This window comes from Serinus canaria, chromosome 2 (assembly GCF_022539315.1).
Source record: "Serinus canaria isolate serCan28SL12 chromosome 2, serCan2020, whole genome shotgun sequence".
In the NCBI taxonomy this organism is placed as follows: Eukaryota; Metazoa; Chordata; class Aves; order Passeriformes; family Fringillidae; genus Serinus; species Serinus canaria.
In genome coordinates, this window is record NC_066315.1 from 63,809,575 (window position 1) to 63,830,795 (window position 21,221).

The 21,221-nt window shown below is 40.3% G+C and overlaps 2 protein-coding genes across 7 annotated transcripts; one reads left to right on the forward strand and one right to left on the reverse strand.

The window, feature by feature from the left end:
• Positions 1-322: 322 nt before the first annotated feature.
• Positions 323-13,465, reverse strand: LOC103813527 (tRNA selenocysteine 1-associated protein 1). 6 transcript variants are annotated; one of them, XM_050970753.1, is made up of 11 exons: positions 12,717-12,859; positions 11,698-11,864; positions 10,377-10,453; positions 9,270-9,346; positions 9,040-9,173; positions 8,341-8,472; positions 7,306-7,425; positions 5,027-5,222; positions 4,417-4,462; positions 3,689-3,857; positions 323-623 (listed from the first exon to the last, which is right to left on the reverse strand). In XM_050970753.1, exons 4-10 carry the CDS (start codon positions 9,297-9,299, stop codon positions 3,721-3,723), a joined length of 795 nt encoding a protein of 264 aa, XP_050826710.1. In that variant the 5' UTR covers positions 9,300-9,346; positions 10,377-10,453; positions 11,698-11,864; positions 12,717-12,859; the 3' UTR covers positions 323-623; positions 3,689-3,720. The 6 variants fall into 6 exon arrangements, with proteins under 6 accessions (XP_050826710.1, XP_050826711.1, XP_050826712.1 ...); XM_050970754.1 differs by lacking the exon at positions 12,717-12,859 and adding an exon at positions 13,288-13,465 and having other exon boundaries at positions 323-3,857; XM_050970755.1 differs by having other exon boundaries at positions 323-3,857; positions 12,820-12,967.
• On the forward strand, positions 12,916-21,221 carry PAK1IP1 (PAK1 interacting protein 1). The gene is made up of 10 exons (XM_009086766.4): positions 12,916-13,055; positions 14,332-14,494; positions 16,351-16,471; positions 16,562-16,636; positions 17,249-17,301; positions 17,740-17,885; positions 17,976-18,073; positions 18,734-18,833; positions 19,993-20,119; positions 20,724-21,221. Exons 1-10 carry the CDS (start codon positions 12,993-12,995, stop codon positions 20,882-20,884), a joined length of 1,107 nt encoding a protein of 368 aa, XP_009085014.1. The 5' UTR covers positions 12,916-12,992; the 3' UTR covers positions 20,885-21,221.

The window sequence follows — 21,221 nt, forward strand, 5'->3', positions numbered from 1 at the left end:
AATTACCATGACAGCTTTCAGCTTAAGAGGACGGGAAGGAATGCTAGCATAATGTGCTTCAATTATGGGAAGAGCTAGATTTACAGAGGGGATGGCAACAGTGCCCTCTGGTAACATAACATTAATTGGTGACAATGCTGGCTTCTAAAATGGTACCTGTGTGTGGAACAGAATAAAATCATTCCTGTGCTGGTCAGGTAGGAGCTCAACAAATTGAAAACAAGCTTCCTTCTTCATGCATGCTGAGAATATTAAGGTAAGCTGTAAACACAATTTTCTCTTCCACATACATGTCAAATGCAGCTACACTAGACATTTGCTCTGTAAATTCAAGTGCTGCTTTATTTACTTATTTTACCTATTTAGAACAGTATGGTGACATACCTTTAAAGAAACTCATGACTCAGAAATACTTGTTGATGTAGTCAAACAACATCTATTGACATGAGTCACTGAAGTTAAATAAATGTCATAAAAATGAGACAAAACAAAAGGCAAATATATATATATCTCTCCAGCAGAATGATAGTGATCATCACCATTTGATCAATCTTCCCTGTGAGTTTTATCTGCAAGTTACTTTGAGGTAGCACTAGAAAGAAGCTGTTGGTCCAAGAGCATCCCTGCAAAAAGAAACATTCACGGCTTAAGTACCATTTAACCTTTTTGAACACTTTTCAGTCTTCACTCTTTTTTTGCCTGTTTTTTTCTCCCTGTTTACTGACTGCAGGATCATTAGCCCCTCAAACCACGGTACTAAAGCTGTTCTGTTCAGAGAAGTGGAAAACAAAAACATTACTCTTCTTCAAGAAATAAGTGGGTTTTAGGTAAAGGCACTATCTATCACAGCTAGGTAAAATGAAGAGTTTATAAAATCAATACTAAGATATTCTTCAAAAAAGCCCCTTCATCAGACTTAAAAAACCCAACATTTCATCTGGGTAAAACAGACAAAACACAACCAAAGAGAAATAGCGTGTTGAAAACATTGCTCCCAGTACTTTTTTTTATGTTTCTACTGCAATCAGCTCTTTGTAGAACTGAGAGCAGGCATCTGTATGATGGACATGTTCAGGTCTTTGTGTAAGCTTGCTAATTTAGGCAGTAGCTGGACCAGTGCTGGAAGTTTCCTCAGTTAAAAGTGTCAGCAATGAATGCCAGCAGATCTGATGCACTAATTTTTTCCCAAATTTGTGGTTACACCAATACAGAAGCTTTCTTCAGTGTGCATTTACAGTAAAGAATGTGTGCTGCACACAGTATCTTGATTCCATATATGCACTCCTAAATGGTAAGCAGTATAGACTAGAAAGGCTCAGGAGACAGAAGAAGAGAGTTATTTAAAACAGTATCACACAGGCTGCAACCAGCAGACTCCCCCTTCACCTCACTTTTCTTCTGTGCTGACTAAAGAAAATATATGCCCCAACATCTCTCAGGTTTGCACAACTAATGGCCCAAACAATCTCTTTCACTACATTTTATAAACAGTATTTTCACTATTGGGTACTTTACAGCCCAGAACAGAAGGTGCATGTCTGAAAACAGTCTCTAATACAGAGTGTGGAGACCTTGCTAAGATGTAAAATCTGCATAAATACAGTGACTACAGACTCTGAGGTTTATGTGCTGTGGTGATACAGTGCTAATCAAAGGGAAATCACACAACTACATGGGCTCCTTATTACATAATTCACACATGGATCAACCTCCCAAAAGCTAAAAATCTGAGGATACTCTATAGTATTTCTACCAAGCCGACATGCACCCTTAGGATCTGATAACACAATGGAAGGTTTCCACAAATTACTTGCTGCAAGTAAAGTATGGTGTTAGGTAACGCTATGCAAAGCAGGATATGCACTTCAAAGCAGGAAGCTTCCAGGTCTCTGCCTGGGTTATAATCTTCCAGCTTGTGATGACGGTGCTTGCTAGATACAAAATCCTTTGCCTAGCAACTGGTTTGTACTACCAGGCTCAAGCACCACAACTGTGCACTACAACTGAAGTGACATCAAATCCAGCATGGTTTTGAAAGTTTAACACCCCCACATCCAAATTCAAGCGGCCTGCATCTACTTTCTTGAGTTTCCTCCTGCAATCCTGTGAAACAATTCTATACAGACACACAATTCCCTTCCTCATCCAGATTCTCTTTGCTTCATTTATTCCACTTTCTGTCACATTCCCATTATTAATCTCCCTACTGTGACTCTCTAAAGACTGACCAGCTCACACCAGGGTAACAGTCATGTACAAAAATCCCAGTTTTCAGCAACTTTGCAACTAGTTCTCTCCAAAGCAGGAAAACGTTCCAAGATTGCGACAGTAATCTCCCTGCCTAAATTAACAGCTTTTGTTTTCTCTCTACATACACAATGCACAAAATTCAGGAAGAATCGAAGTTCCTATATCACACCAGGAGACCTTTCTAGTTTAGTGCATCTGTATTTCATGGTGGGACTTAAAAAAATCCCAGCTGAAAGTAAACTGTGAAAAGAAGGAGATTCTGGTGAGCAGATAGAAGGGACCTGCTGTGCCAAGTCATCACTCTGCAATGCAGTACTAGTTTCACATTTAAGAACAGCATACAGGTTATTACCACCACTTCAATGTAATTAAGCCATTGAAGAAAAAAAAACCTGCCATCCTAGTAACTGCCCCCAAAACACATGTCAGTCCCAAAATGCCTTGAGTAGCTTTAGTAGCTTTCACATGTTTTGGCTGTAATTTATACCTTTTTCTCTTCAAAAAATATTATTTTGTTTCCAGCCTGAATTTATGTGATTGTGTACATTAAGTAATAACAGGAGCTTAAGACCCTGTGAACTGGAAAATACTTTATACCCTTTCAGATAATAATAGTTTAGAGGAAGCCACTCGGAAGTTGCTATCTTCAAGCAGAACTTTCTTCATTGCCATCTCCCCTAACCTTTTTTGACTTGAATACTGAGAACTGTCATCCTAAAATGTTATAGACCTCATCACTATGAAACATCTGAGCACGAAGACTGAACAAATAACAGATGTTTAGGATAGGGTGCAACTTGGTTGAACTTGAACTGGGATACTTTAATTCCTGATGGGTTTTTCTTCCCAGGGTTTTCATGTGTAAGAACAGGTATTATATTACAACAGTTTCTTTGCTGTAAAAGGTTAGAAGACTAACAAGAAGGGCAGAAATAAAATTATGAGTAGTTATCCTTAGTCTTTGGAATGTTTGCAGCTACAGCAGCTCTGAGTTTACCCTTCTGTATGTTAAAACTGGACAGCATGTTAAGATTAAGAGCTTTTAAGATTGCCTAGGCATCTTGGAAGTATGTGAGATCTAGTTCTTGCTAGTGATGATGCCCATACCAAAGACAAGTGAAATATCCCTACTGCCTCCAGCTAAGCTCCACAAGCCAGAAGGAGAAGGTGTTTCGCATATGTAAGTAAAATCCCTTGCTGGCCAGTTTGCAGAAACAAAATTTTATTTACACAGGCAAGTCTACCTTTAGACCCCATTGAACTCTTTACATTTCTAGAATATTTACATGATTTCAAGATGCTCCAAGTGATGAACAAACAAAACAAAAAAAAAGATTACAGAAACTGCCAAAAGCATAGCAAAAAAAAAAACCCAACCTATCATTGTGCTTTAAAACTTATGATCTAGGGTGATGTAGAAGAAATGTAATTTTAGCACCTTGGTCATTACGGTCATGCTATATAAGACACTTAAATAGCAGAGGGGATGTCAGAAGTGACCGTATCCAGAGGCTGCCAGTGACAATTCATGAGGGCATCATAGAGTTCTTCACTTGTCTCCATAAATTGTCTGTTCATTTCATCAACATCCAAGTACAGCTGTGGATCTAAAAATAAAAGTCTGGTAAGTACAAGTGTCAGAACCTGGGAGGCTTGCACACGAAAACCTGAAGTAAATGCCTAATAAAGTGTACTTTAGGTAAATTTAACGGTTTAACAAACTTAATAACACACCTAGTGAGATGTTTATTCACCTAGAATTTTAACAAAGCTAACAAGTCCAGCTTCTTTTGGAATTAACGTAGTCAAATGGGAGGATTGTACTGGTATTTCCAGATCAAGCAGAGATTTTGGAATAAAATTTTTGGACACTATTACAAAATGTCTCTACTAATGAGCTTAACATACAACTTAACAGAATCAATACAAAGATTAGTACCTTCTCCAACAGACCACTCTGGACAGAGAAAGAAGGCAGTTACAAGAAGCCTTCTGCAAAGCATTGTTGACAATGTCCCATTCTACTTGACATGGTGTACGCTATTAGCTTTAAAATCCTACCTCATCTTAGCTATAACCCATTCTTTATCCAATAGTCACTGGCTTGTATTGTTAAAGGACAGAAGTATGGCTAAATTCAAGTTGCTGTAATAGGATCATCATTACCTTCAGTTATTAGGTCATCATTGATTTCAGTCACAGCTGAAGCTTCCTAAAAAAAAAGAAAAAAAAAAGTCTTCATAGTCAGTTTCAGAAAAAATCACAAATCCAAAATAATGTTATGCTCCCAAATATTGCCTTCCTCCCACAGCTATAAAATAAGCAGGAGCAGGTGGCATTTGTTGGGGAAGGGTTTCTTGTGGGGTGTTTGTTGCTTTTTAATGCTTTGGTTGAGTTTTTTTGAGAAAACCATGTATAGTTCCACTTGAAATGCACTTTTGGAACTTGTAAGATGATCATATCTAGGGCAGCTAGTTGAACAATTACAGCTATTCTTCACTTTGCTTTAAGCAAAGTACATCAAAAAAACAGGATGAGAGAAACACTGCAAAAACTTGCTATTAGAACTGTTATTTGACATACATGAACAAATATAACTGCATAAATATCTAATTCTATAAATGCACTCAAGCAGTTATATGCAAAACATTGAACATAACCTTCAGAATTATCTGACGGCATGATTTCAGTTTTAGGACTTTTTTGCTTGATTTACACTATCCATATGACTTGTTAATTGTGGGGTTTTCTTAAATTAACTGTGTAGTATCTTTACCTCAAAAACAGCTGGAGCCATAACAGCATCTCCTAAGGAGCAGTCTCCAACAGCTTGCATGCTATCATAGGGAGTATAGGAGCTGTAGTTGTAGTCAGCATAAGGATCGTAATTCCACTGTGAATAGTAGTTCTGATAATCTTGATAATAATCATTATAGTTGTATGACTGGTACCGCTGGAATTCTGCTTTCAGTCTGAAACATGAGAAGGTATATACAGTTAAGAGTTGGAGAACAAACAACTGTAAACACACTTCCAAATCTGAGGAAACTTTCCTAAACAGTTGCCAAAGCCTTATGTCACAGCACAATATACCTCATGTTTATGAGGAGAGCAAATGCTTCACCAATGCCAAAAGTAATTATTTCTATAGATAATTTTGAGTTACATTTATCTATATTCAGTTTGGATACTTTTGGTATTGTTTAAGCAACCTACTAATAAAAAAAAAGATTCATGAAGATCAAAGACCTTCACCAAGCACTGCGTTTTTAAAGACACTTGAAATGTTTAATTAGTCCTTCCATCTTTTGTTTTGTTAACACAAAATCTTGTTATATCCAGAAACAAGGGGTAAATCCAGATTATCTATATCAGAGGAGCATCTGACACTGCCTGTCAATTTACCATGTCTACCTTCACCTTCTCAAGTTTCGGTCCATGAACAGTTGCCAAAGCTTAGTTGTCAGGTGAAGTCAGCACTGCTGTTATCCAGAATGAAGCCAAAGCAGCAGGAAAATTACAAAACTTATTACTTATGAAGACCAAAGGCCCAGGTGATTAGTTTTCACTGCTTTCCCTCTCCTGAGCAGATGGTTCCCTGGGGCAACTTCAAGTTGACTAATGACAAGTATCAATGAACAAGAACAGCCTGCTCTAAAACAGAGATACACCACACGAAAAACATTGGGATAAATCAGCTACACGTTCCAAGAAATCCCCTATGCTTAGACATTTCTTCACTGATTATATACAAGCAGACCTCCTATGTTTGCAGCGCCCAATGTCTCTTTATCTCCACTTTGCTACAGAAAATTCAGATTGTGGTCTTGGCAAAAAGCCCCAAACTGAAGGAGCTCAGAAATAATTTCAATGCGACTTAATGACAAACTACTCTGATGGCTGTATCTTTGGATGCTGTGAGAGCATAGTAGTCAGCCATTCAGAAACACGTGTAGATTAAAGGAGCATATGTCAATAGTCACACTACATTTCTGCTTCATTACTGTGAAGCTACACATGCATTCTAATAAATAGGCATTTTATTGTCTTACTACCGTAGTAAATAAATGATGTTTCATAATGTCTCAGTCTTCTGCTTCCAACTTCTCTCCTACATCCATCTCTGTAGGAAAGAAACCTCTAAAAATACTGCTGACATTCCTCTGGATAGCGGAGGTGAAGAAAACTTTTTTTGGGACCTAATTTTCAGAGCAAGTTAGTGAAAGCAAATCTGGACAGTGCTCTCTTGGGTAAGGGCATTTCTGTTCCAAAGCAATGAGGCAACAATGGCAAAATTATCCAGGGAAAAGAAGCAGGAGCTGTTATTTTTAGCCTTCCAACAGAACACACAAGCTAACCTCATGAATATATACTGAAATTGTTTCATAGACAATTCTATTTTTGTCTGTATTCTGGATCACAGTTTATCAAATTTGGTATCAAGTCTCTAACTGGATTGTCTAAATGACAGAGAACTGATCTGACAGAAAAAAAAAAAACCCTCTCAAACCAAATCAACTTTCAATTTCCTGCTACCCTAATCACTTGAGGAGCAAAGAGCAGTATTCTAAACAAACTGCTCAAGCAACATCTCCTTTGGCTTCTTCCCCTCTATATTCTGTGTTTTCCCACTAAAGAGTTCCTTCCTCTGCCAGCCTACTTGAAAACTAACAATGCGCTACCTTGTCTAAGCCAAGGGGAAAGGCCCAGAAGAGCCTCCTAGAAAAAAATAAAACACTTGTTGCCCCTTCTACCTTCTTCAGGCCCAAACATGAAACACTTACAAATACATTCAGCTTCACTATCATAAGCATTAAGGCTGGTCACGACAGCAGCTAAGCCCAAGTTATAAAATCTGGCTAGACTCAAGAGTTGCATTTCCCCAGCAATCCTCAAAGAGGTTGATGGATCCAGGCAGTCAAAACATAATGCTTCTTGATTTTGATTTTGCATCCTGTACAGCCATTATAGCAAGGGCCACAGTCTTTACAAAGGCAGAGCTAAAAGAATCCAATTATTCAGAATTACTTTATCAATGCACAACTCATTTGTTACCTTTTAGAAATTCCTATGCTCAGCCGGATTCGTTTTCCCCCCAGACCTGGTGCATTCTGGCAGTCTTGCAGTGCCCTCATCTGATCACCTTGCTCACCAAATCTGACAAAGGCATACCCTCTACAATTTTCAAAAGGGAGAAAACAAATTCTAGTATTCATAACAGTTACAAAGCCAATTAATTCAATTTCTGTCTTCATGAAAACAGTAGCTACTATAGCTTCTATTACCTAAGCAACCTCTCTGGCATGTGCGCATGCACAGAAGATGCTTTCACAAAATTAAAAACTTGGGCCAGAAGCAAAAAGCTTTGTTGATAGCATTAAGATGCAACTTGCTGAAAGCCAGCAAAATAATATATGTTAACTGCTCTCTGTGTAAGAAACCAGATTATATATTTCTGCACTTACAGCAATTCAGTATTTTCAATATATCAGTATTAACCCATTCCTATGCTCTACAGCTCTAACGTTCTAAATTTGCTCTCTCAGATTTCCTTTTTTTTGTTTGTTCTTTAAGTTTCTTGGTTTCTTGAATTAGTCCATTACAGCCAGTGTTTTCTGAACAGCAAATTCACTTATCCCTGCTTCACTCTCTGCCTGGCCAGTGTAACATCTACAAAGCTTTATTTACTACTACTAGTCTTTTGATTTCCCAACCCCCTAAGATTTGCTAGGCCTTACACTTTTGTTCCGCATGTAAAAAGGGAATTATTTTGTCCTGAGGACGGCGCTAAGTGGACACACTGCTGTAAGCAAGCACAGATGTCCATGCAGAGCTCTCCTTTCTCCCACCATCTAACCGCTTTCATGCTGATTTGCATTTGGCTTAACTGAATCTTAACACATTAATTAGCTAAAACTAACCATAAAGTTTCAGAACCCCAAGGATCTAGGTTGTTAAAAAATAATGCCAGAGAATAGTCTCTCTTCCTGCCTCTGAAGAAAACTCAAAACCAGTTCAAATCTAAGTTCTTATATATTACTTATAGCAACAAACATACTGACAGCATGAACACATTTTCACAGGCATTACCTGGAATATCCCAGCAGGTCTGTTGCTATTTTGCAGTCAATACATGAAGGGTACCTCTTTAGGAAGTAGTCATAGAGCTGAAAATCATCTACTTCTGGAGTCAGCTCCCCAACAAATATTGAATAATCCGGTCTTTAAAAAGATAAGAGAACCAGCATTTGGTTTGAGAATAACACAGTTTATGTCAGTATTAAAGTCCCTAACATACAAGCACGTAGTTATTACTGGACAAATAAGGAGATAAAATATGAAGAGAATATTATCTGCAAAACTCTGCTAAGCACTGTACAGAACTGCAATGCCATCACTCCAGCAAGGTCTTAATTTCTCTGAGCCCATTCTACCACTTTTGCAAGCATTTCAATAAAGACTCAAATTTATCAAAGAATCTTTTTTAGAAGTTGGTTTTAGAAACTATTATTTGTTGTCTGAAGGGCAGGACATCCAAAACACCAAGAAAAAATATTAAGTTACAGCCAGAATTCAAAGAGCTAGGACTATTTTGACACCACACCTCAAGCGACTATAAGATAAACCAGGAAAAAAAATCATTACTCAAATGGCCATACAATTCCATAAGCAATACTTAGTGTCTAGGCAGCAGGCATGCCTATTTTTAAAATAATTGATGACATTCACTAGTCATTAGCAATTTAAACAGATAAAGGGTCAGAGATGCTCCTTTCTAAAGCTCTTTACCTGGTTGTGTTAGTACTACTAGGGACAAACTCTATTCTTCCTGGTTTTATTTTGTTCTTTTTCTTCCGTTTCTTCTGAGGTGTTCTCCACCAGCTGTAGGCCTGGAGACATTCTCTTTTTTTTGCCATCAAGTCCTGTAGAGAGAGAAAAAATGACCTTTATAGTATTTAGCCTCATTTACATTCCTCCCTCCCACTCCCCATCACCACAGGTGATTTCCCCATATTCACCTTGCCCTTGAAAGAAGCCTGGGGTCCCATTTCTCCCTCCGCCTCCCATGAGGGAAAGCAGCCTCTGGGGAAAACGCCTGGCAAAAATAACAGAGCCAAAGGATTGTATGAACAGCCATATTCCCCTGACTTGTCAAGCTGGCTAAAGGATTGACAGCTTCCTCTGGGAATTAGGGACAAACCAGATAGCCTTTTGATGTTCGCCAATCCTAAATGTTAATTAGCTTCAGGACTGGACTGTGTTCCGCTTGAGCTCCAGGATGCAAAAAACCCTGCCGCAGCACAATATGCATGATGAAGAGGCAGGGAAACCGTCACTCTTGCCTAGAAGGAATCTCCACTGTCCCTATCTCCCCTCACTTAGGAATTCTTCTGTGAGATGCCTCTCCTCACTTCCCAGCAGTGAGTCACTCTCCCAGGCCAGGAACAACAAGAGGCCAATTAATGGAATTTAAGGAGAAAGCAGACCAGGAACAGGCACTAGATCAGCTGAGGGAAAACTCAAACCCAGATGCAAGGCCAAGAAGAAAGAGGCATAAAAAGTGCCTCTCAGGGAATTAAAAAAAAAAAAAAAAAAACCAAAAAGGAGAAAAATTAAGAAAAAAAACCAACAACACTAAAACCCCAAAAACCACAGCTCAAAAAGGAAGCCAGTGGGGTAACTACACAAAAGAGGAGGAGAAGCAGCCTTGTTAACACCAGTTGCCTTCCTCAATGAAGATTGTGAAGAACAAGGACTTCCAAAAATAAAGAGTGATGTTCCATAGCATTTACTTACGCAGGCTTTAATGTTCTTCCTCTATAACATCTCCACATGTATCTTATACAAAGACTGTTATGCGCAAGGTCCTTCAGAAGAACTCGCGCTCAAATAATGCCAACTGCAAAGCTTAATGTAACGCCCCCCAACCTGCTTGAGTTGACACAATAAAGTGTCCTGAGGACAGCCACCAATTACCACATTGCTGGAAGAAGTCTTAGGACTAAAAGAACATCCAACTCAGAGCAAGCTAGCTATGTCAGCTTTACATTTATTAGGAATTCTGAGTATGGTTCTGGAATCCATTTAGGCACTGCATGCCTGTATTTCTGACTAAATGATCTTACCTGGCTTGCCATGGTTCAAACTGTCTTCTTTCTCAAATAGTAAAACTGCGCAGGTTCAATTTATTACACTCCTTCAGCTGAAAAAAGTAGGGGAGAAAAAGAAGATGAAGGATTTTATCCTCAATATTAATTACTTTTAAATATGCTCATCCCACCACATGCTTTAATGTTATTAATTAAGAACTTAAAAAGCTAAGTTCCGACTTGTCACTGCGAAACACTGGAGATAAGGATATATGTCCAACAGGATTATGATTAGATGTAATATTCGCTGTCCTAAACTGTAACAGACTACAAAGTTTTCTGATTGTCTAAAGCACTAGAAAATTCTAGAGATCTTTTAAGTCCCCTATACCTTACCCTTAATTCTGATATACCAACATAAATAACCCAATAATCCAGAAGGTTAAAAGCAAGGCAAAAGATAGATATTTCAGTATGTTTTGTACAACTTCCCTGGTTTCTTCCCCTTTTAGCCAAATTTAAATTTACTTGTACCACAAACTATGCAGCTGAAAACAAGCAGTGGTACATTTCCTATGTGCTAAAGGATATGAGAAATAAAATAGCACAAGCAAACATCATCTTTCTCTGCACCTTTTCTCCTCCCTCTTGCCTTCTCCACATACACGTTTCACTCATTACCATCAAAACCAAAACCAACAAATAACATTGTACTGCCATCACTAAACCAGTGGACACATTTTTCTGAAGAGCTATGTATCTTTGTTGATCCCAATATCCTTTCTTTAGGCTTTTTCCCCTAGTCATCCAACAAATATCAATAAGGGTAAAAACAAATTTGCAAAATACTTTGCATTTACTTTCACACACAGGTGCTCTTTACCCCTACCAGTTTTTTTACATCTGATGTAACTCGTGTGCAGATACTTGACAGCCAAAGTTCTAGTTCCCATTTCCATGCAGGAATTTACATAATGTTTTAGATCTGGACTGATTAAATCCACAGCCACATAATGCAATAAACACAGACCATCTACAATGCCTTGCCTGCAGAGTTCAGACCACTAGTTGGATTAGACTAACTTGACACAGGATAGCCATAAATCATAATTAGAGCTTCCATGCTATTCAGAATAACTATAGACTTCATCCCCACAGCCATTGTGAAACCAAACCAGCCTGATTATCAGCAGAAAATTCTTCCTGTTAAGGGTGGTCACTATTAACGCAAATATCCACGTAACAATGTTCCTTTAACGTTAGTTTTCAATCAAGAACCATAAACTCTTCCATGCTCTCAACACTGAAATACTGATTTTTGAATTCACAACTGCACTGTAACTTTTGTTAAACTTACCACTTTTCACTCGTGCAGACCTGATGGAAGATGGCACGCACGACAGAGCACTCTGGTTGCGAGAGGCTATCAGGAGGCAAGTGATACAATTGCTTCTCGGCAGGTTATCACCGACTTCTGCGCAAAAACGGTTTTGTACGCCTCCCTCTCCTATGTTCACCTTTTCACTAGAAAACAAGAACATGTTAAGAGCAGTTAAAACAGTGTGTACTAATATCATACTTTTTTTACATTTGCTTTAACTGTATCTACAGGCACAGGTAGCTTTCATTTAAACAGCTTCAACCTCCAGAATTCAAACACATCTTTAATTGGATTACACGCACACACCATAGAAGCTTTTTATTTTATCCCACTTTCTTGCATTACTGCATTCATACGGGAAAAAAGGTAGGCGAAGCTGTTCGTGACCTGAATCGCCTGTGCAAACACTGCTCACGCAGATAGCGGGTAATCCCTCCCCCTCCTTGGGCACTAATTTCGCTCACACGAGGCGCTGGGGCAGAGCACGGGGATGAGGGAGCCTCCCAGAGCTCTTGGGGCCAGCGCGGTGACCCCGGCCGAGCCCAGGCCCGAGCCGTGACGCATTTCTCTAACCGAGCCACTCGGCACGACGGGAAGAGCCCGACCACAAGTGCGCCCCGCCCGGCCGCGGCCCTCCGCAAGCGGCCACACTGGCGCCGGGGCCGCGCTTCCTGCTTGCTGTACTACGCGATTAAGAAATTAACTAATGAAAAAATATAAAACGACCCGACGAAATAACAATAAGAGCCGGCGGGGCTCGGGGCTGGGCTGGTTCTCTGATGCCTCGGCCCAAGCGCCGCCGGGGCCTCCTCGCCCCGCGCGCTCTGAGAGAGGCAGGGGCCCCCGCGGACCCAGGGAAGGGCGAAGATCCCAGCCCAACCCACCCCGCCTCGTTCACAATAAATCGGTTGGCGCCCCTTTTCCCTGCTAGTAGACCCCGATCCCGACCACCACTCCCCCTCCCCCCCTCGCGATCCCGCGATCCCGGCACTAACGCCTCTCGTCCTCCCCGCCGCCATCACCGCCAGAGCCGCTTCCGCCCCGCGAGGCCCCCCCTGCGCGGGCTGCCCCGCGCGCAGCCTGACCCCTCGCCGCTACCTCCGGCGCTTCCCGCTCCGCGGCGTCTCCCACGGGATTCTCCTCACCCGCAGGGAGCGAGCGCTGCCGGACGCCACGCGCGGGGCCAGCGCGGAAGGGCGCAGGCAGCGCGGCGGACGGGCGGGCGGCGGAAGAGCCGGCGGGAGCCCCGGGGCGGCGCCGTGCGGTGGCGGATGGAGCTGGTGGCGGGGTGCTACGAGCAGGTGCTGCTGGGGTTCGCCACGCGGCCCGGCCAGGTAACGGGAGCGGGGGGAACGGGGTGGGGGCGGGGAGGGAAGAAGCACAGAACGGTCTGGGTTGGAAAGAACCTTGGAGACCATCTCGTTCCAACCCTCTGCCACGGGCAGGGACATCTTCTACGAGACCAGCGTGCTCGGAGCCCCATCCTGCCCGGTCTCGAACACCTCCGGGGAAGCGCGTGGGGGAAATGCCTCGCCCGCCCCTCTGGAAGCGCGCCCCGGCACTCACCGTCTCGCCCGTCCGCAGCCGCGGTTCCGGGCGCCGCCGGGGCTCTTAAAGCGCGTTGCGGGGGCGGGGCGGCCTCTCCGCGGCCTCTGCCGCCAGACTCGGCCCCCTCGCTAGCCTGAAGGGCGCCCGGCAGCGGCGGAGCCTCCGGGCTGAGGGCTGCCACGTGCGAGGGGGCTGCCGTGAGAGGTCGCTCCTGCCGATGCGGTGCGGAGGGTGGATAGGACGTGGGCTGGGGGCAAGTGGAAGGCGTGTCTCCAGCCTGTCGTGATGGAAAACGAGAGAGTCCGCCTCTCTTGGTCTTGGGATTTATCTCTGTGCAGAGACAGTTTCGTCTAAGCACAGCACTGATTACAAGGGGCGGTTTGCACGCTTAAATCCTTGGACTAATCTCCTAACAGCGCATTAACTCAGTAAGATCCCATTATGCTTACAGCTAAGTATAATTCCTCCCCCTGTACTTGTGAGATCGCTCCTCGAGTGCTGTGTTCAGTTTTGGGCCCCTCAATTCAGAAAAGACATTGAGATGCTGGAGCAAGTCCAGAGAAAGGTAATGCAGCTGCTGAAGGTTCTGGAGCACAAGTCCAGTGAGGAGTAACTGAGGGAGCTGGGATGTTTAATCTGGAGAAAAGAAGGCTCAAGGGGACCTTATCATGCTCTACAACTGTATGAAAGGAGGCTGTAGCCAGGTGAGGGTTGGCCTCACCTCTGAGGCAGCCAGTGACAGGGCAGGAGGACATGGCCTCACGCTGTGCCATCTGACGTTCAGGTTGGGCATAAGGAGGAATTTCTTGATAGCAAAGGTGACTAGACATTGGAATGCACCGCCCAGGGAGCTGGTGGAGTCCCCATCCATGGATTTTCAGTCATGGGTTGGACATGATGATACCAGAGGTCTTTTCCAACCTAATTGATTCTGTGATTCTGATTTTTACACATATACTTTTTCAGCTTTTGCTTTTGAAAAATAAAACTACAGGACAATGAAGTGGAAGCTTTCTACGGTAAGCTTGAGAAAGACCTGTTTGTTTTGCATTTCATTTACAGTCCTGGACAGTCGTCCCTGATTTTACACATCATGCCCACACTGCCTCATTGTCAGCAGTAGCAGTGAATAACAGATATGTGGTCACTGGGAGCAGAGATGAGACAATCCAAATCTATGACATGAAAAAGAAGATCGAACATGGGGCGCTGCTACAGCACAATGGTAAGAGATTATTTCTTTGTAAAAAACCATAATGATAAAAAATTTTAGCTGAAAAACTGACCCTTGCTAGAAGAAGACTGATTTTTTTTTCCTAATAAGACTGTAGTAGTGGTGGTGTTGCAGCCATGATGGTGTGATCATACAAACAAGGTAAGCTTTTGAACATAGAAGGTAAAAACAGTTATTCTGGTATTAGCTCACAAATGCTGCTGCTGCTTTAAATTATTTGTAGTTTTAAGAAGCAGTTAAGAAGTCATGAGCCACAAATGGCTAATGTGCCATTTTTCTTCTATCAGGATGGTTTATCTAGACCATGCCTACTCCCAGCTACTGTCTTTCCCAGTGTTCTTGCCTTATCACAAGTGTACATGAACCACACAAAAGAGTTAGTGTGTGAAAGCAGGCTGCTGCAGCCAGAGGAGTTAACCTGGTACATTTCTCACTGTATGTGCTGCTGAATTACAACTGCAAAGTACATAGAGTCACAGAACGGTTTGGCTTGGAGAGGATCTTTTAAATGTTATCTAGTCCAACCTCACTGCAGTGAGCAGGGGCATCTTCAGCCAGATCAGGTTACACAGAGCCCCCTCCAATTTGGCCTTGAGTGTTTCCAAGGACAGAGTATCAACCACATGTCTGGGCAGCTGTTCCAGTGTATCACTGCTGTCCTTGTAAAAACACTTCTTCCTTACATCTAATCTAAATTGACCCTCTTTAGTCTAAAACCATTACCTTGTCCTATCACAACAGGCCCTGCTAAAAGGTTTGTCCCTATCTTTCTTCTAAACTCTCTTCAGGTACTGGAAGGCCACAGTAAGGTCTCCCTGCAGCCTCTTCCCATCTGAACAATTCCAATTCTTTCAGCCTTTCCTGTTAGGAGAGGTCTTCCGTCTCTCTGTTCATATTCACAGCCCTTCTCTGGACTTGCTTCAACAGGTCCACATTATTCTTATGCTGGGGACCTGTTAGAGCTGGATGCAGTGTTCCAGGAGGGGTCTCAGAAGAGCAGAGCAGAGGGTCAGAATCCTCTTCCTCAACCTGCTGCCCACGCTGCCTTAGACGTAGCCTGGGACACATTTGGCTTTCTGGGCTGGAAGTGCACATTTCTGGGTCATGTCCAGCCTCTTATCCCTCAGCAAGCCTAAGTCCTTTTCAGCAGAGCTGCTGTCAATCTGTCCATCCCCTAGCCTGTGCTGATACCAGCTTGCACTGTGCTTTGTGGAACTTGGAGGTTCAGGCCCACTGCTTGAACATGTTCATGTCCCTCTGGATGGCATCCCATCCCTCACCACTCACAGAGTTTGGTGTCATCTGTAAACTAGCTGAGGGTGTGCCCTTTGTCTGTATCGTTGGTACAGTCATCTGTTAATGGTTCTTCACATAAATCTGTGTCATTTTTAGCTCAGTATTGATTAACCAAAAAGATCCAGGAGCTAGACTTAGCATGGTAGCTGCATTTAACTCATGTATGATACATCTGGTGATTATGGGGAGGCAGCAAGTGCAGCAAATTCAGCTGTGTGTCAGGAGCAGGGCTTTGACGTGGGAGCATTCCTATCACGGATAGAAGCTCTCTGCCCTGGTGTTTGAGTGCTGCTCTGACAGAGAACAGACCAGATGGAATGCAGACGTGTGTGGGTAAAGGGTGCCTGATAGAACATATCAGGCTATTGAATATAGCAAGAAAGTTTGAGGGTTTTTTTAAGAAATACTTAGGAAATAATTTAGATTTTCCCAAGGTTAGGGTAGTAGCTGGCATGCCTTGATGGAAGAAGCTTTTCTGTTAAGTTGTACATTCTCTGTTAATTTGTGCAATAAGCGTTTGTTGTGTGCAACATTGTTAATTGTATTTCTAGGCACGATAACTTCTTTGGAGTTCTATGGAACTGCACATCTACTGAGTGGGGCTGAGGATGGACTCATTTGTATTTGGAACACAAAGAGATGGGAATGTCTGAAATCCATTAAGGCACATAAGTAAGTTTCTTAAATCTTCATATTCACATACATTTTCATGTCTATTTTCCTTGTAAATAATACATGTGACTAATGTTTTGTTTTCATCAGGGGACATGTGACATCTCTTTCTATTCATCCTTCTGGGAAATTAGCATTGTCAGTCGGAACAGATAAAACATTAAGGTGAGTCAAAACTGATGAAGGAATGCTGAGAATCATAATTTAAAAACTCTTAATGAGGTGCTATAAGCAACAATTCCATGTTGGGACTAGGCAACACTGATAAAACATATTTGTTATCAAATGGTTCAAAGATCCATCTTTTGTCTTTTGAAGTTCTAAGTGCCAGCTCTTCATACCTTCTTCTTGGGACCTCTGACTCTTCACAAGTCACTTGTAGATGTATAAATATGTTTGCATTTTGGAACACAGTTTGCTTAAACTTTTCAAAAGTGACAGGTTTTGTTTAGTGTGATTTTTTTACTTGAGTGTTTCCATGTTGCTGCAGTTACCTGTTTTAGAGATATAAAATGCTATTTTAATAGCACAATTTTCTATTGGCCTCCTTTTGGGCTCAGTATTGCAAATAGTGGTTTAGAAAATAAATAACACAAGTTCAACAATATAATGTGCAAGCATTATATGAACTCATCATTTTCTTTTGCATTAAGAAGGCAGAAAAATGCATAGAGAGGCTTAAAAGCTTCCTTTGGGTGCCTCATGACAGCAGATTGGATTTCAGTTTTGCTGTGCTGTTTTTAACCAGAATGCACATTGCCTGTTGTTGTGTTTCAGAACTTGGAATCTTGTTGAAGGACGATCAGCCTTCATCAAAAACCTGAAGCAAAGTGAGTTTATCAATCTAAATCCACTAATTTACTGTAATTTGATAGTTTTATTTTTCTTGTAAAGAAAAGTTGACTGAATTAATCAAGTCAGTTAACTGAAAACTTCCTCAGTGTTTTTTTTACACGTGCCTGCTTTGCAGGCAAGCAAATGTAAGCTCATGTCCTTAATAATAATCATTTCGCAAAAGGAAAATATAGTACCACTAAAGTAAATCCTTTTTTTCCTTGAAATTTGAGGTCAGAGCATTTAAATAAATTTGTTTCAGTTTGTTTTTCTTTACATGATTCTGATAATGAGAAATAAACATTTAAGAGCATAGCTGTTTATTCTAGCTTATTTGATTTCTCACTGAATATTTTCTTAGGTCTAGGTAGAAAACAGTGTCTAGCAGCTTCTAAAGATTCTTACTTTTAGATTCTCTGTATCAATGTGTACAGATGCACACATAATTAAATGGTCCCCTGATGGAGAGAAGTATGTGACCGTGATAGCAAACAAAGTGGATATCTACAGACTTGACACAGCTTCAATCACTGGCACCATTACAACAGAGAAGAGGATTTCTTCACTTAGATTTATTACAGTAAGTACAAAAATGGGAGGTGTTGGGAAATTAACTGGTTTGAAACACATGAAATTAATCACACTTGCATTTCTCTTTCCCCATTCCAAGGATTCTATCCTTGCCATAGCTGGAGATGATGAAATGATTAGATTCTACAGCTGTGACTCTCAAAAATGCTTGTGTGAATTTAAAGCTCATGAAAACAGGTATTCTATATTTGTTTACAATTTAAATATTTATGGCAATGCTGAGTTTTGCTTTTGTTTTAGTATAGAAAGTGAATTTATTTATGTGCTAAATTCCATACAGACTTGTTTGCTTTTTGTATGAGTACAAGTACTGTGTCCATGCATGTTACAAAAACAATAGGGTACATAATTATAATTAAGACTAATGCTATTCTAAATTTGTGAGTGTGCGTGTATGTGTCTGTGTTTAACCAGTCTTTACTGAATCTGACTCTTTAGAATGCTTCAAAAATCAGACCAGTTTTATTCAGTTACAATAATTACAATAGGAGTGTAATTATGTATTCTCTGGTTTTGAATACCAAATATTTGTCCAAACGTTGCTTTGAATTCATCAAAACACAAAAGCATTAGCAGTAATGTCACTGACGTGTCTAATAGTGTATGCTTTACAGTACTAAAGAGTTCTGAATTGAATCCTAATAAGCCTAGCAAAGACAAATGCTCCTAATATAAATGACAGCACTCAAAGCAGATCCAAGTTCCTGCCTGTCACTTGGGTGTTTTTTGTTCAACCTGTTTTTTTAGACTATTGCCTATTCATCTTTAATTTGTCTCAGCTTACTGGTCTGAAGTGAACTGCGATGCTGTAAGATAAAAACGTATTCTTTTTCACAGAATAAAAGATATTTATAGTTTTGAAAGAGAAGGACAGCATGTCATTGTTACTGCATCCAGTGACGGTTACATTAAAATGTGGAATCTGGATCTTGATAAGGTTGGTGTATTACACTGCTTGTTACATTTAAGAAAATCAACAGAGAACCAGAATTGCAGAAAGTCCTGTTGTAAGAGTTCATTTTAAGAGGAAATTTTATGTGAAATGTGGATGTCTTGATCTTCTTCCATGTTATGTTCAGTAAAGATGTAGGTCTATGCACATTTATTTATGCACTCATTTTTTTCATATTTTTATTTTTTTTAACAAACTATAAAATCTGATGATATTATGATATTTCATCTCCACTATTTGTAAAGGCATGCTTCCCATCAGACATAGCCAGGCTTATGACTATCTAATCAGTTATGTATGTTATGACTATGTAATTAGTTAAGGACTGCTGTGAATTTCTGTAATGTTGATGACTGTTGCTACTCTTCTGGAAACACAAAGTCTGTGATGTGGGCAGGGGAAGGTGGTTGTTATGTCAGGGGAAGAACTTATCCTTTGGAAAAATTCAAATACATAAATGTACTGAGTACTTGTATTTTCTGTATTTTCAAACAGTTCTGAATAACACAGTTCAACAAGGAATCATGTCTTATCTTTAGAGTTTATTGTGTTTATTGTTTGCTCTTAAAATCACAAATAGATTTTTACATTTATTGCCTAGTTACAAAGGATCTACTGTATTTTATTGTAAGTATCTTGGATAGGTCAGATAATTATTTCTCATCATATATACACTTCAAATCTGAATCTGACTGTTTTTAATTTCACCCACTCTGATTATTTTCCTACTTCTAAGTGCAGGAGTTATCTCCCTCTTTCCTCTTCACCTTACATTTCTGTTCCCTTGTACAGAATTGACAGAGTGATCTTTACCTTTCTGTGTAAGATTGTATTTATTTTCACCAAATTCCTTTCCCTGCAGGCAAAGTTTTGCATAACTGAGTGGGCTGCTCTGTCCAGCTCTGAGGGGTAGAATATCCTAACACAGTAGTTTCCAGTGGGTTGATGCTCTTAACACTGCCCATATGTCTGTGACACTTTATCCCCTGATATCTGTTATAGAATATTTGTATTCCAAAAGCTGAGTGATATAATTGCCTAACAATGAAAGCAGGCAGTAAGGTGCTTTCTCACTTCAGATACTAATTAAATTTAGCCAGAAATAAAATAAGGTTTAAATAATCTTCTTTTATGTTTTCTTCAGATTAGAGATGGGCCATCTTTACTGTGTGAAGTCAATACCAAAGCCAGGCTGACGTGTCTTGCAGTGTGGCTTGACCAAGCTTCAGAAATGAAAGAAAACTCTGATAAAACTGCAACATCATCTCAAGGTAATAGAACTTTGTATTTTGAATTCTTAATGTGACTGCGAAATAAAATACACCAAGTGGGAGGCTTCTCCTATATTCACTGGAAGATGTTCTGGTATTTTGAAGTGGGGATATTATGCTGGCAAGTAATACAGATACACTTACTAATCTGATAGTATCTCAAGCCCATGTGTTTGTTGGAGAACATAAGCCTCTTTTCACTTTAATAAAAGTTCTCTTTCTGTTTACTGGAATAACATACTGAGGAAGCCTTTGCAAAGCTTTTGAGACAGATAAGAAAACAGTTGATAGAAGTGCATGTCTTGTTTTCCTATAAGCAAAATTAGGTGTGAGGCCGCTGTAGCAGGACAAACTTAAGAAGTCTAGCTCAGATTTGTTTGGGTTTTCTGCTGTTGTTTTCCTGCATTGTAATCTATTTACATACTTTATCTTTATGTATTTTAATTGCACAGGCAAAACTAGCATAAATGGCACTTTCTACTGTAAAATAAAAAGCTATTTATAACCCTTTTTTTTAATGAGATACAAATAAGTATCTGTGCCATTTAGGCTACAAAGACTGGACATAAAAGTCAGTGTGAATAATTCCTTGCTTTTTTTTCAGAAACAGAAGATGAAAAATCATCAATAGCCAGGATAAACAAAGATTTTTGGACTACTAAAAGGGTTAAAATAGCAAAAAGAAAGAGAAAACTTATTCCAGAGAAACAAAAGCTGGAAGCTCCAGTGCAAAAGAAGAAAAAGAAACAAAATAGCTCGGCATGAAGCTATTTCTCTCCTGTACAAAAAGTAAATGCTGGTGTTGCCCTAGTTTTTATAAGAATCTAAACCCTAACAGGACATATACCTCTGATCCAATGTGTTGTTTAAAAATAATTATTGTTCTTACCTTAATAAACTGACTGATCATTCTGGGAACTTTCCCTAAGTGAACAAAGCAAAAATAAATTCATAATATGTAATGTTTATATTTTTCTATAAATAATACCTTACACTTTTTAACTGGCTCTGAAAAAGCCAGCTAAAATAATAAAAATAGCTGCATCTGTCTCAGTTACATTGTTGTTTCACTTAAATGCATATTAAAAACATGTACACTTTT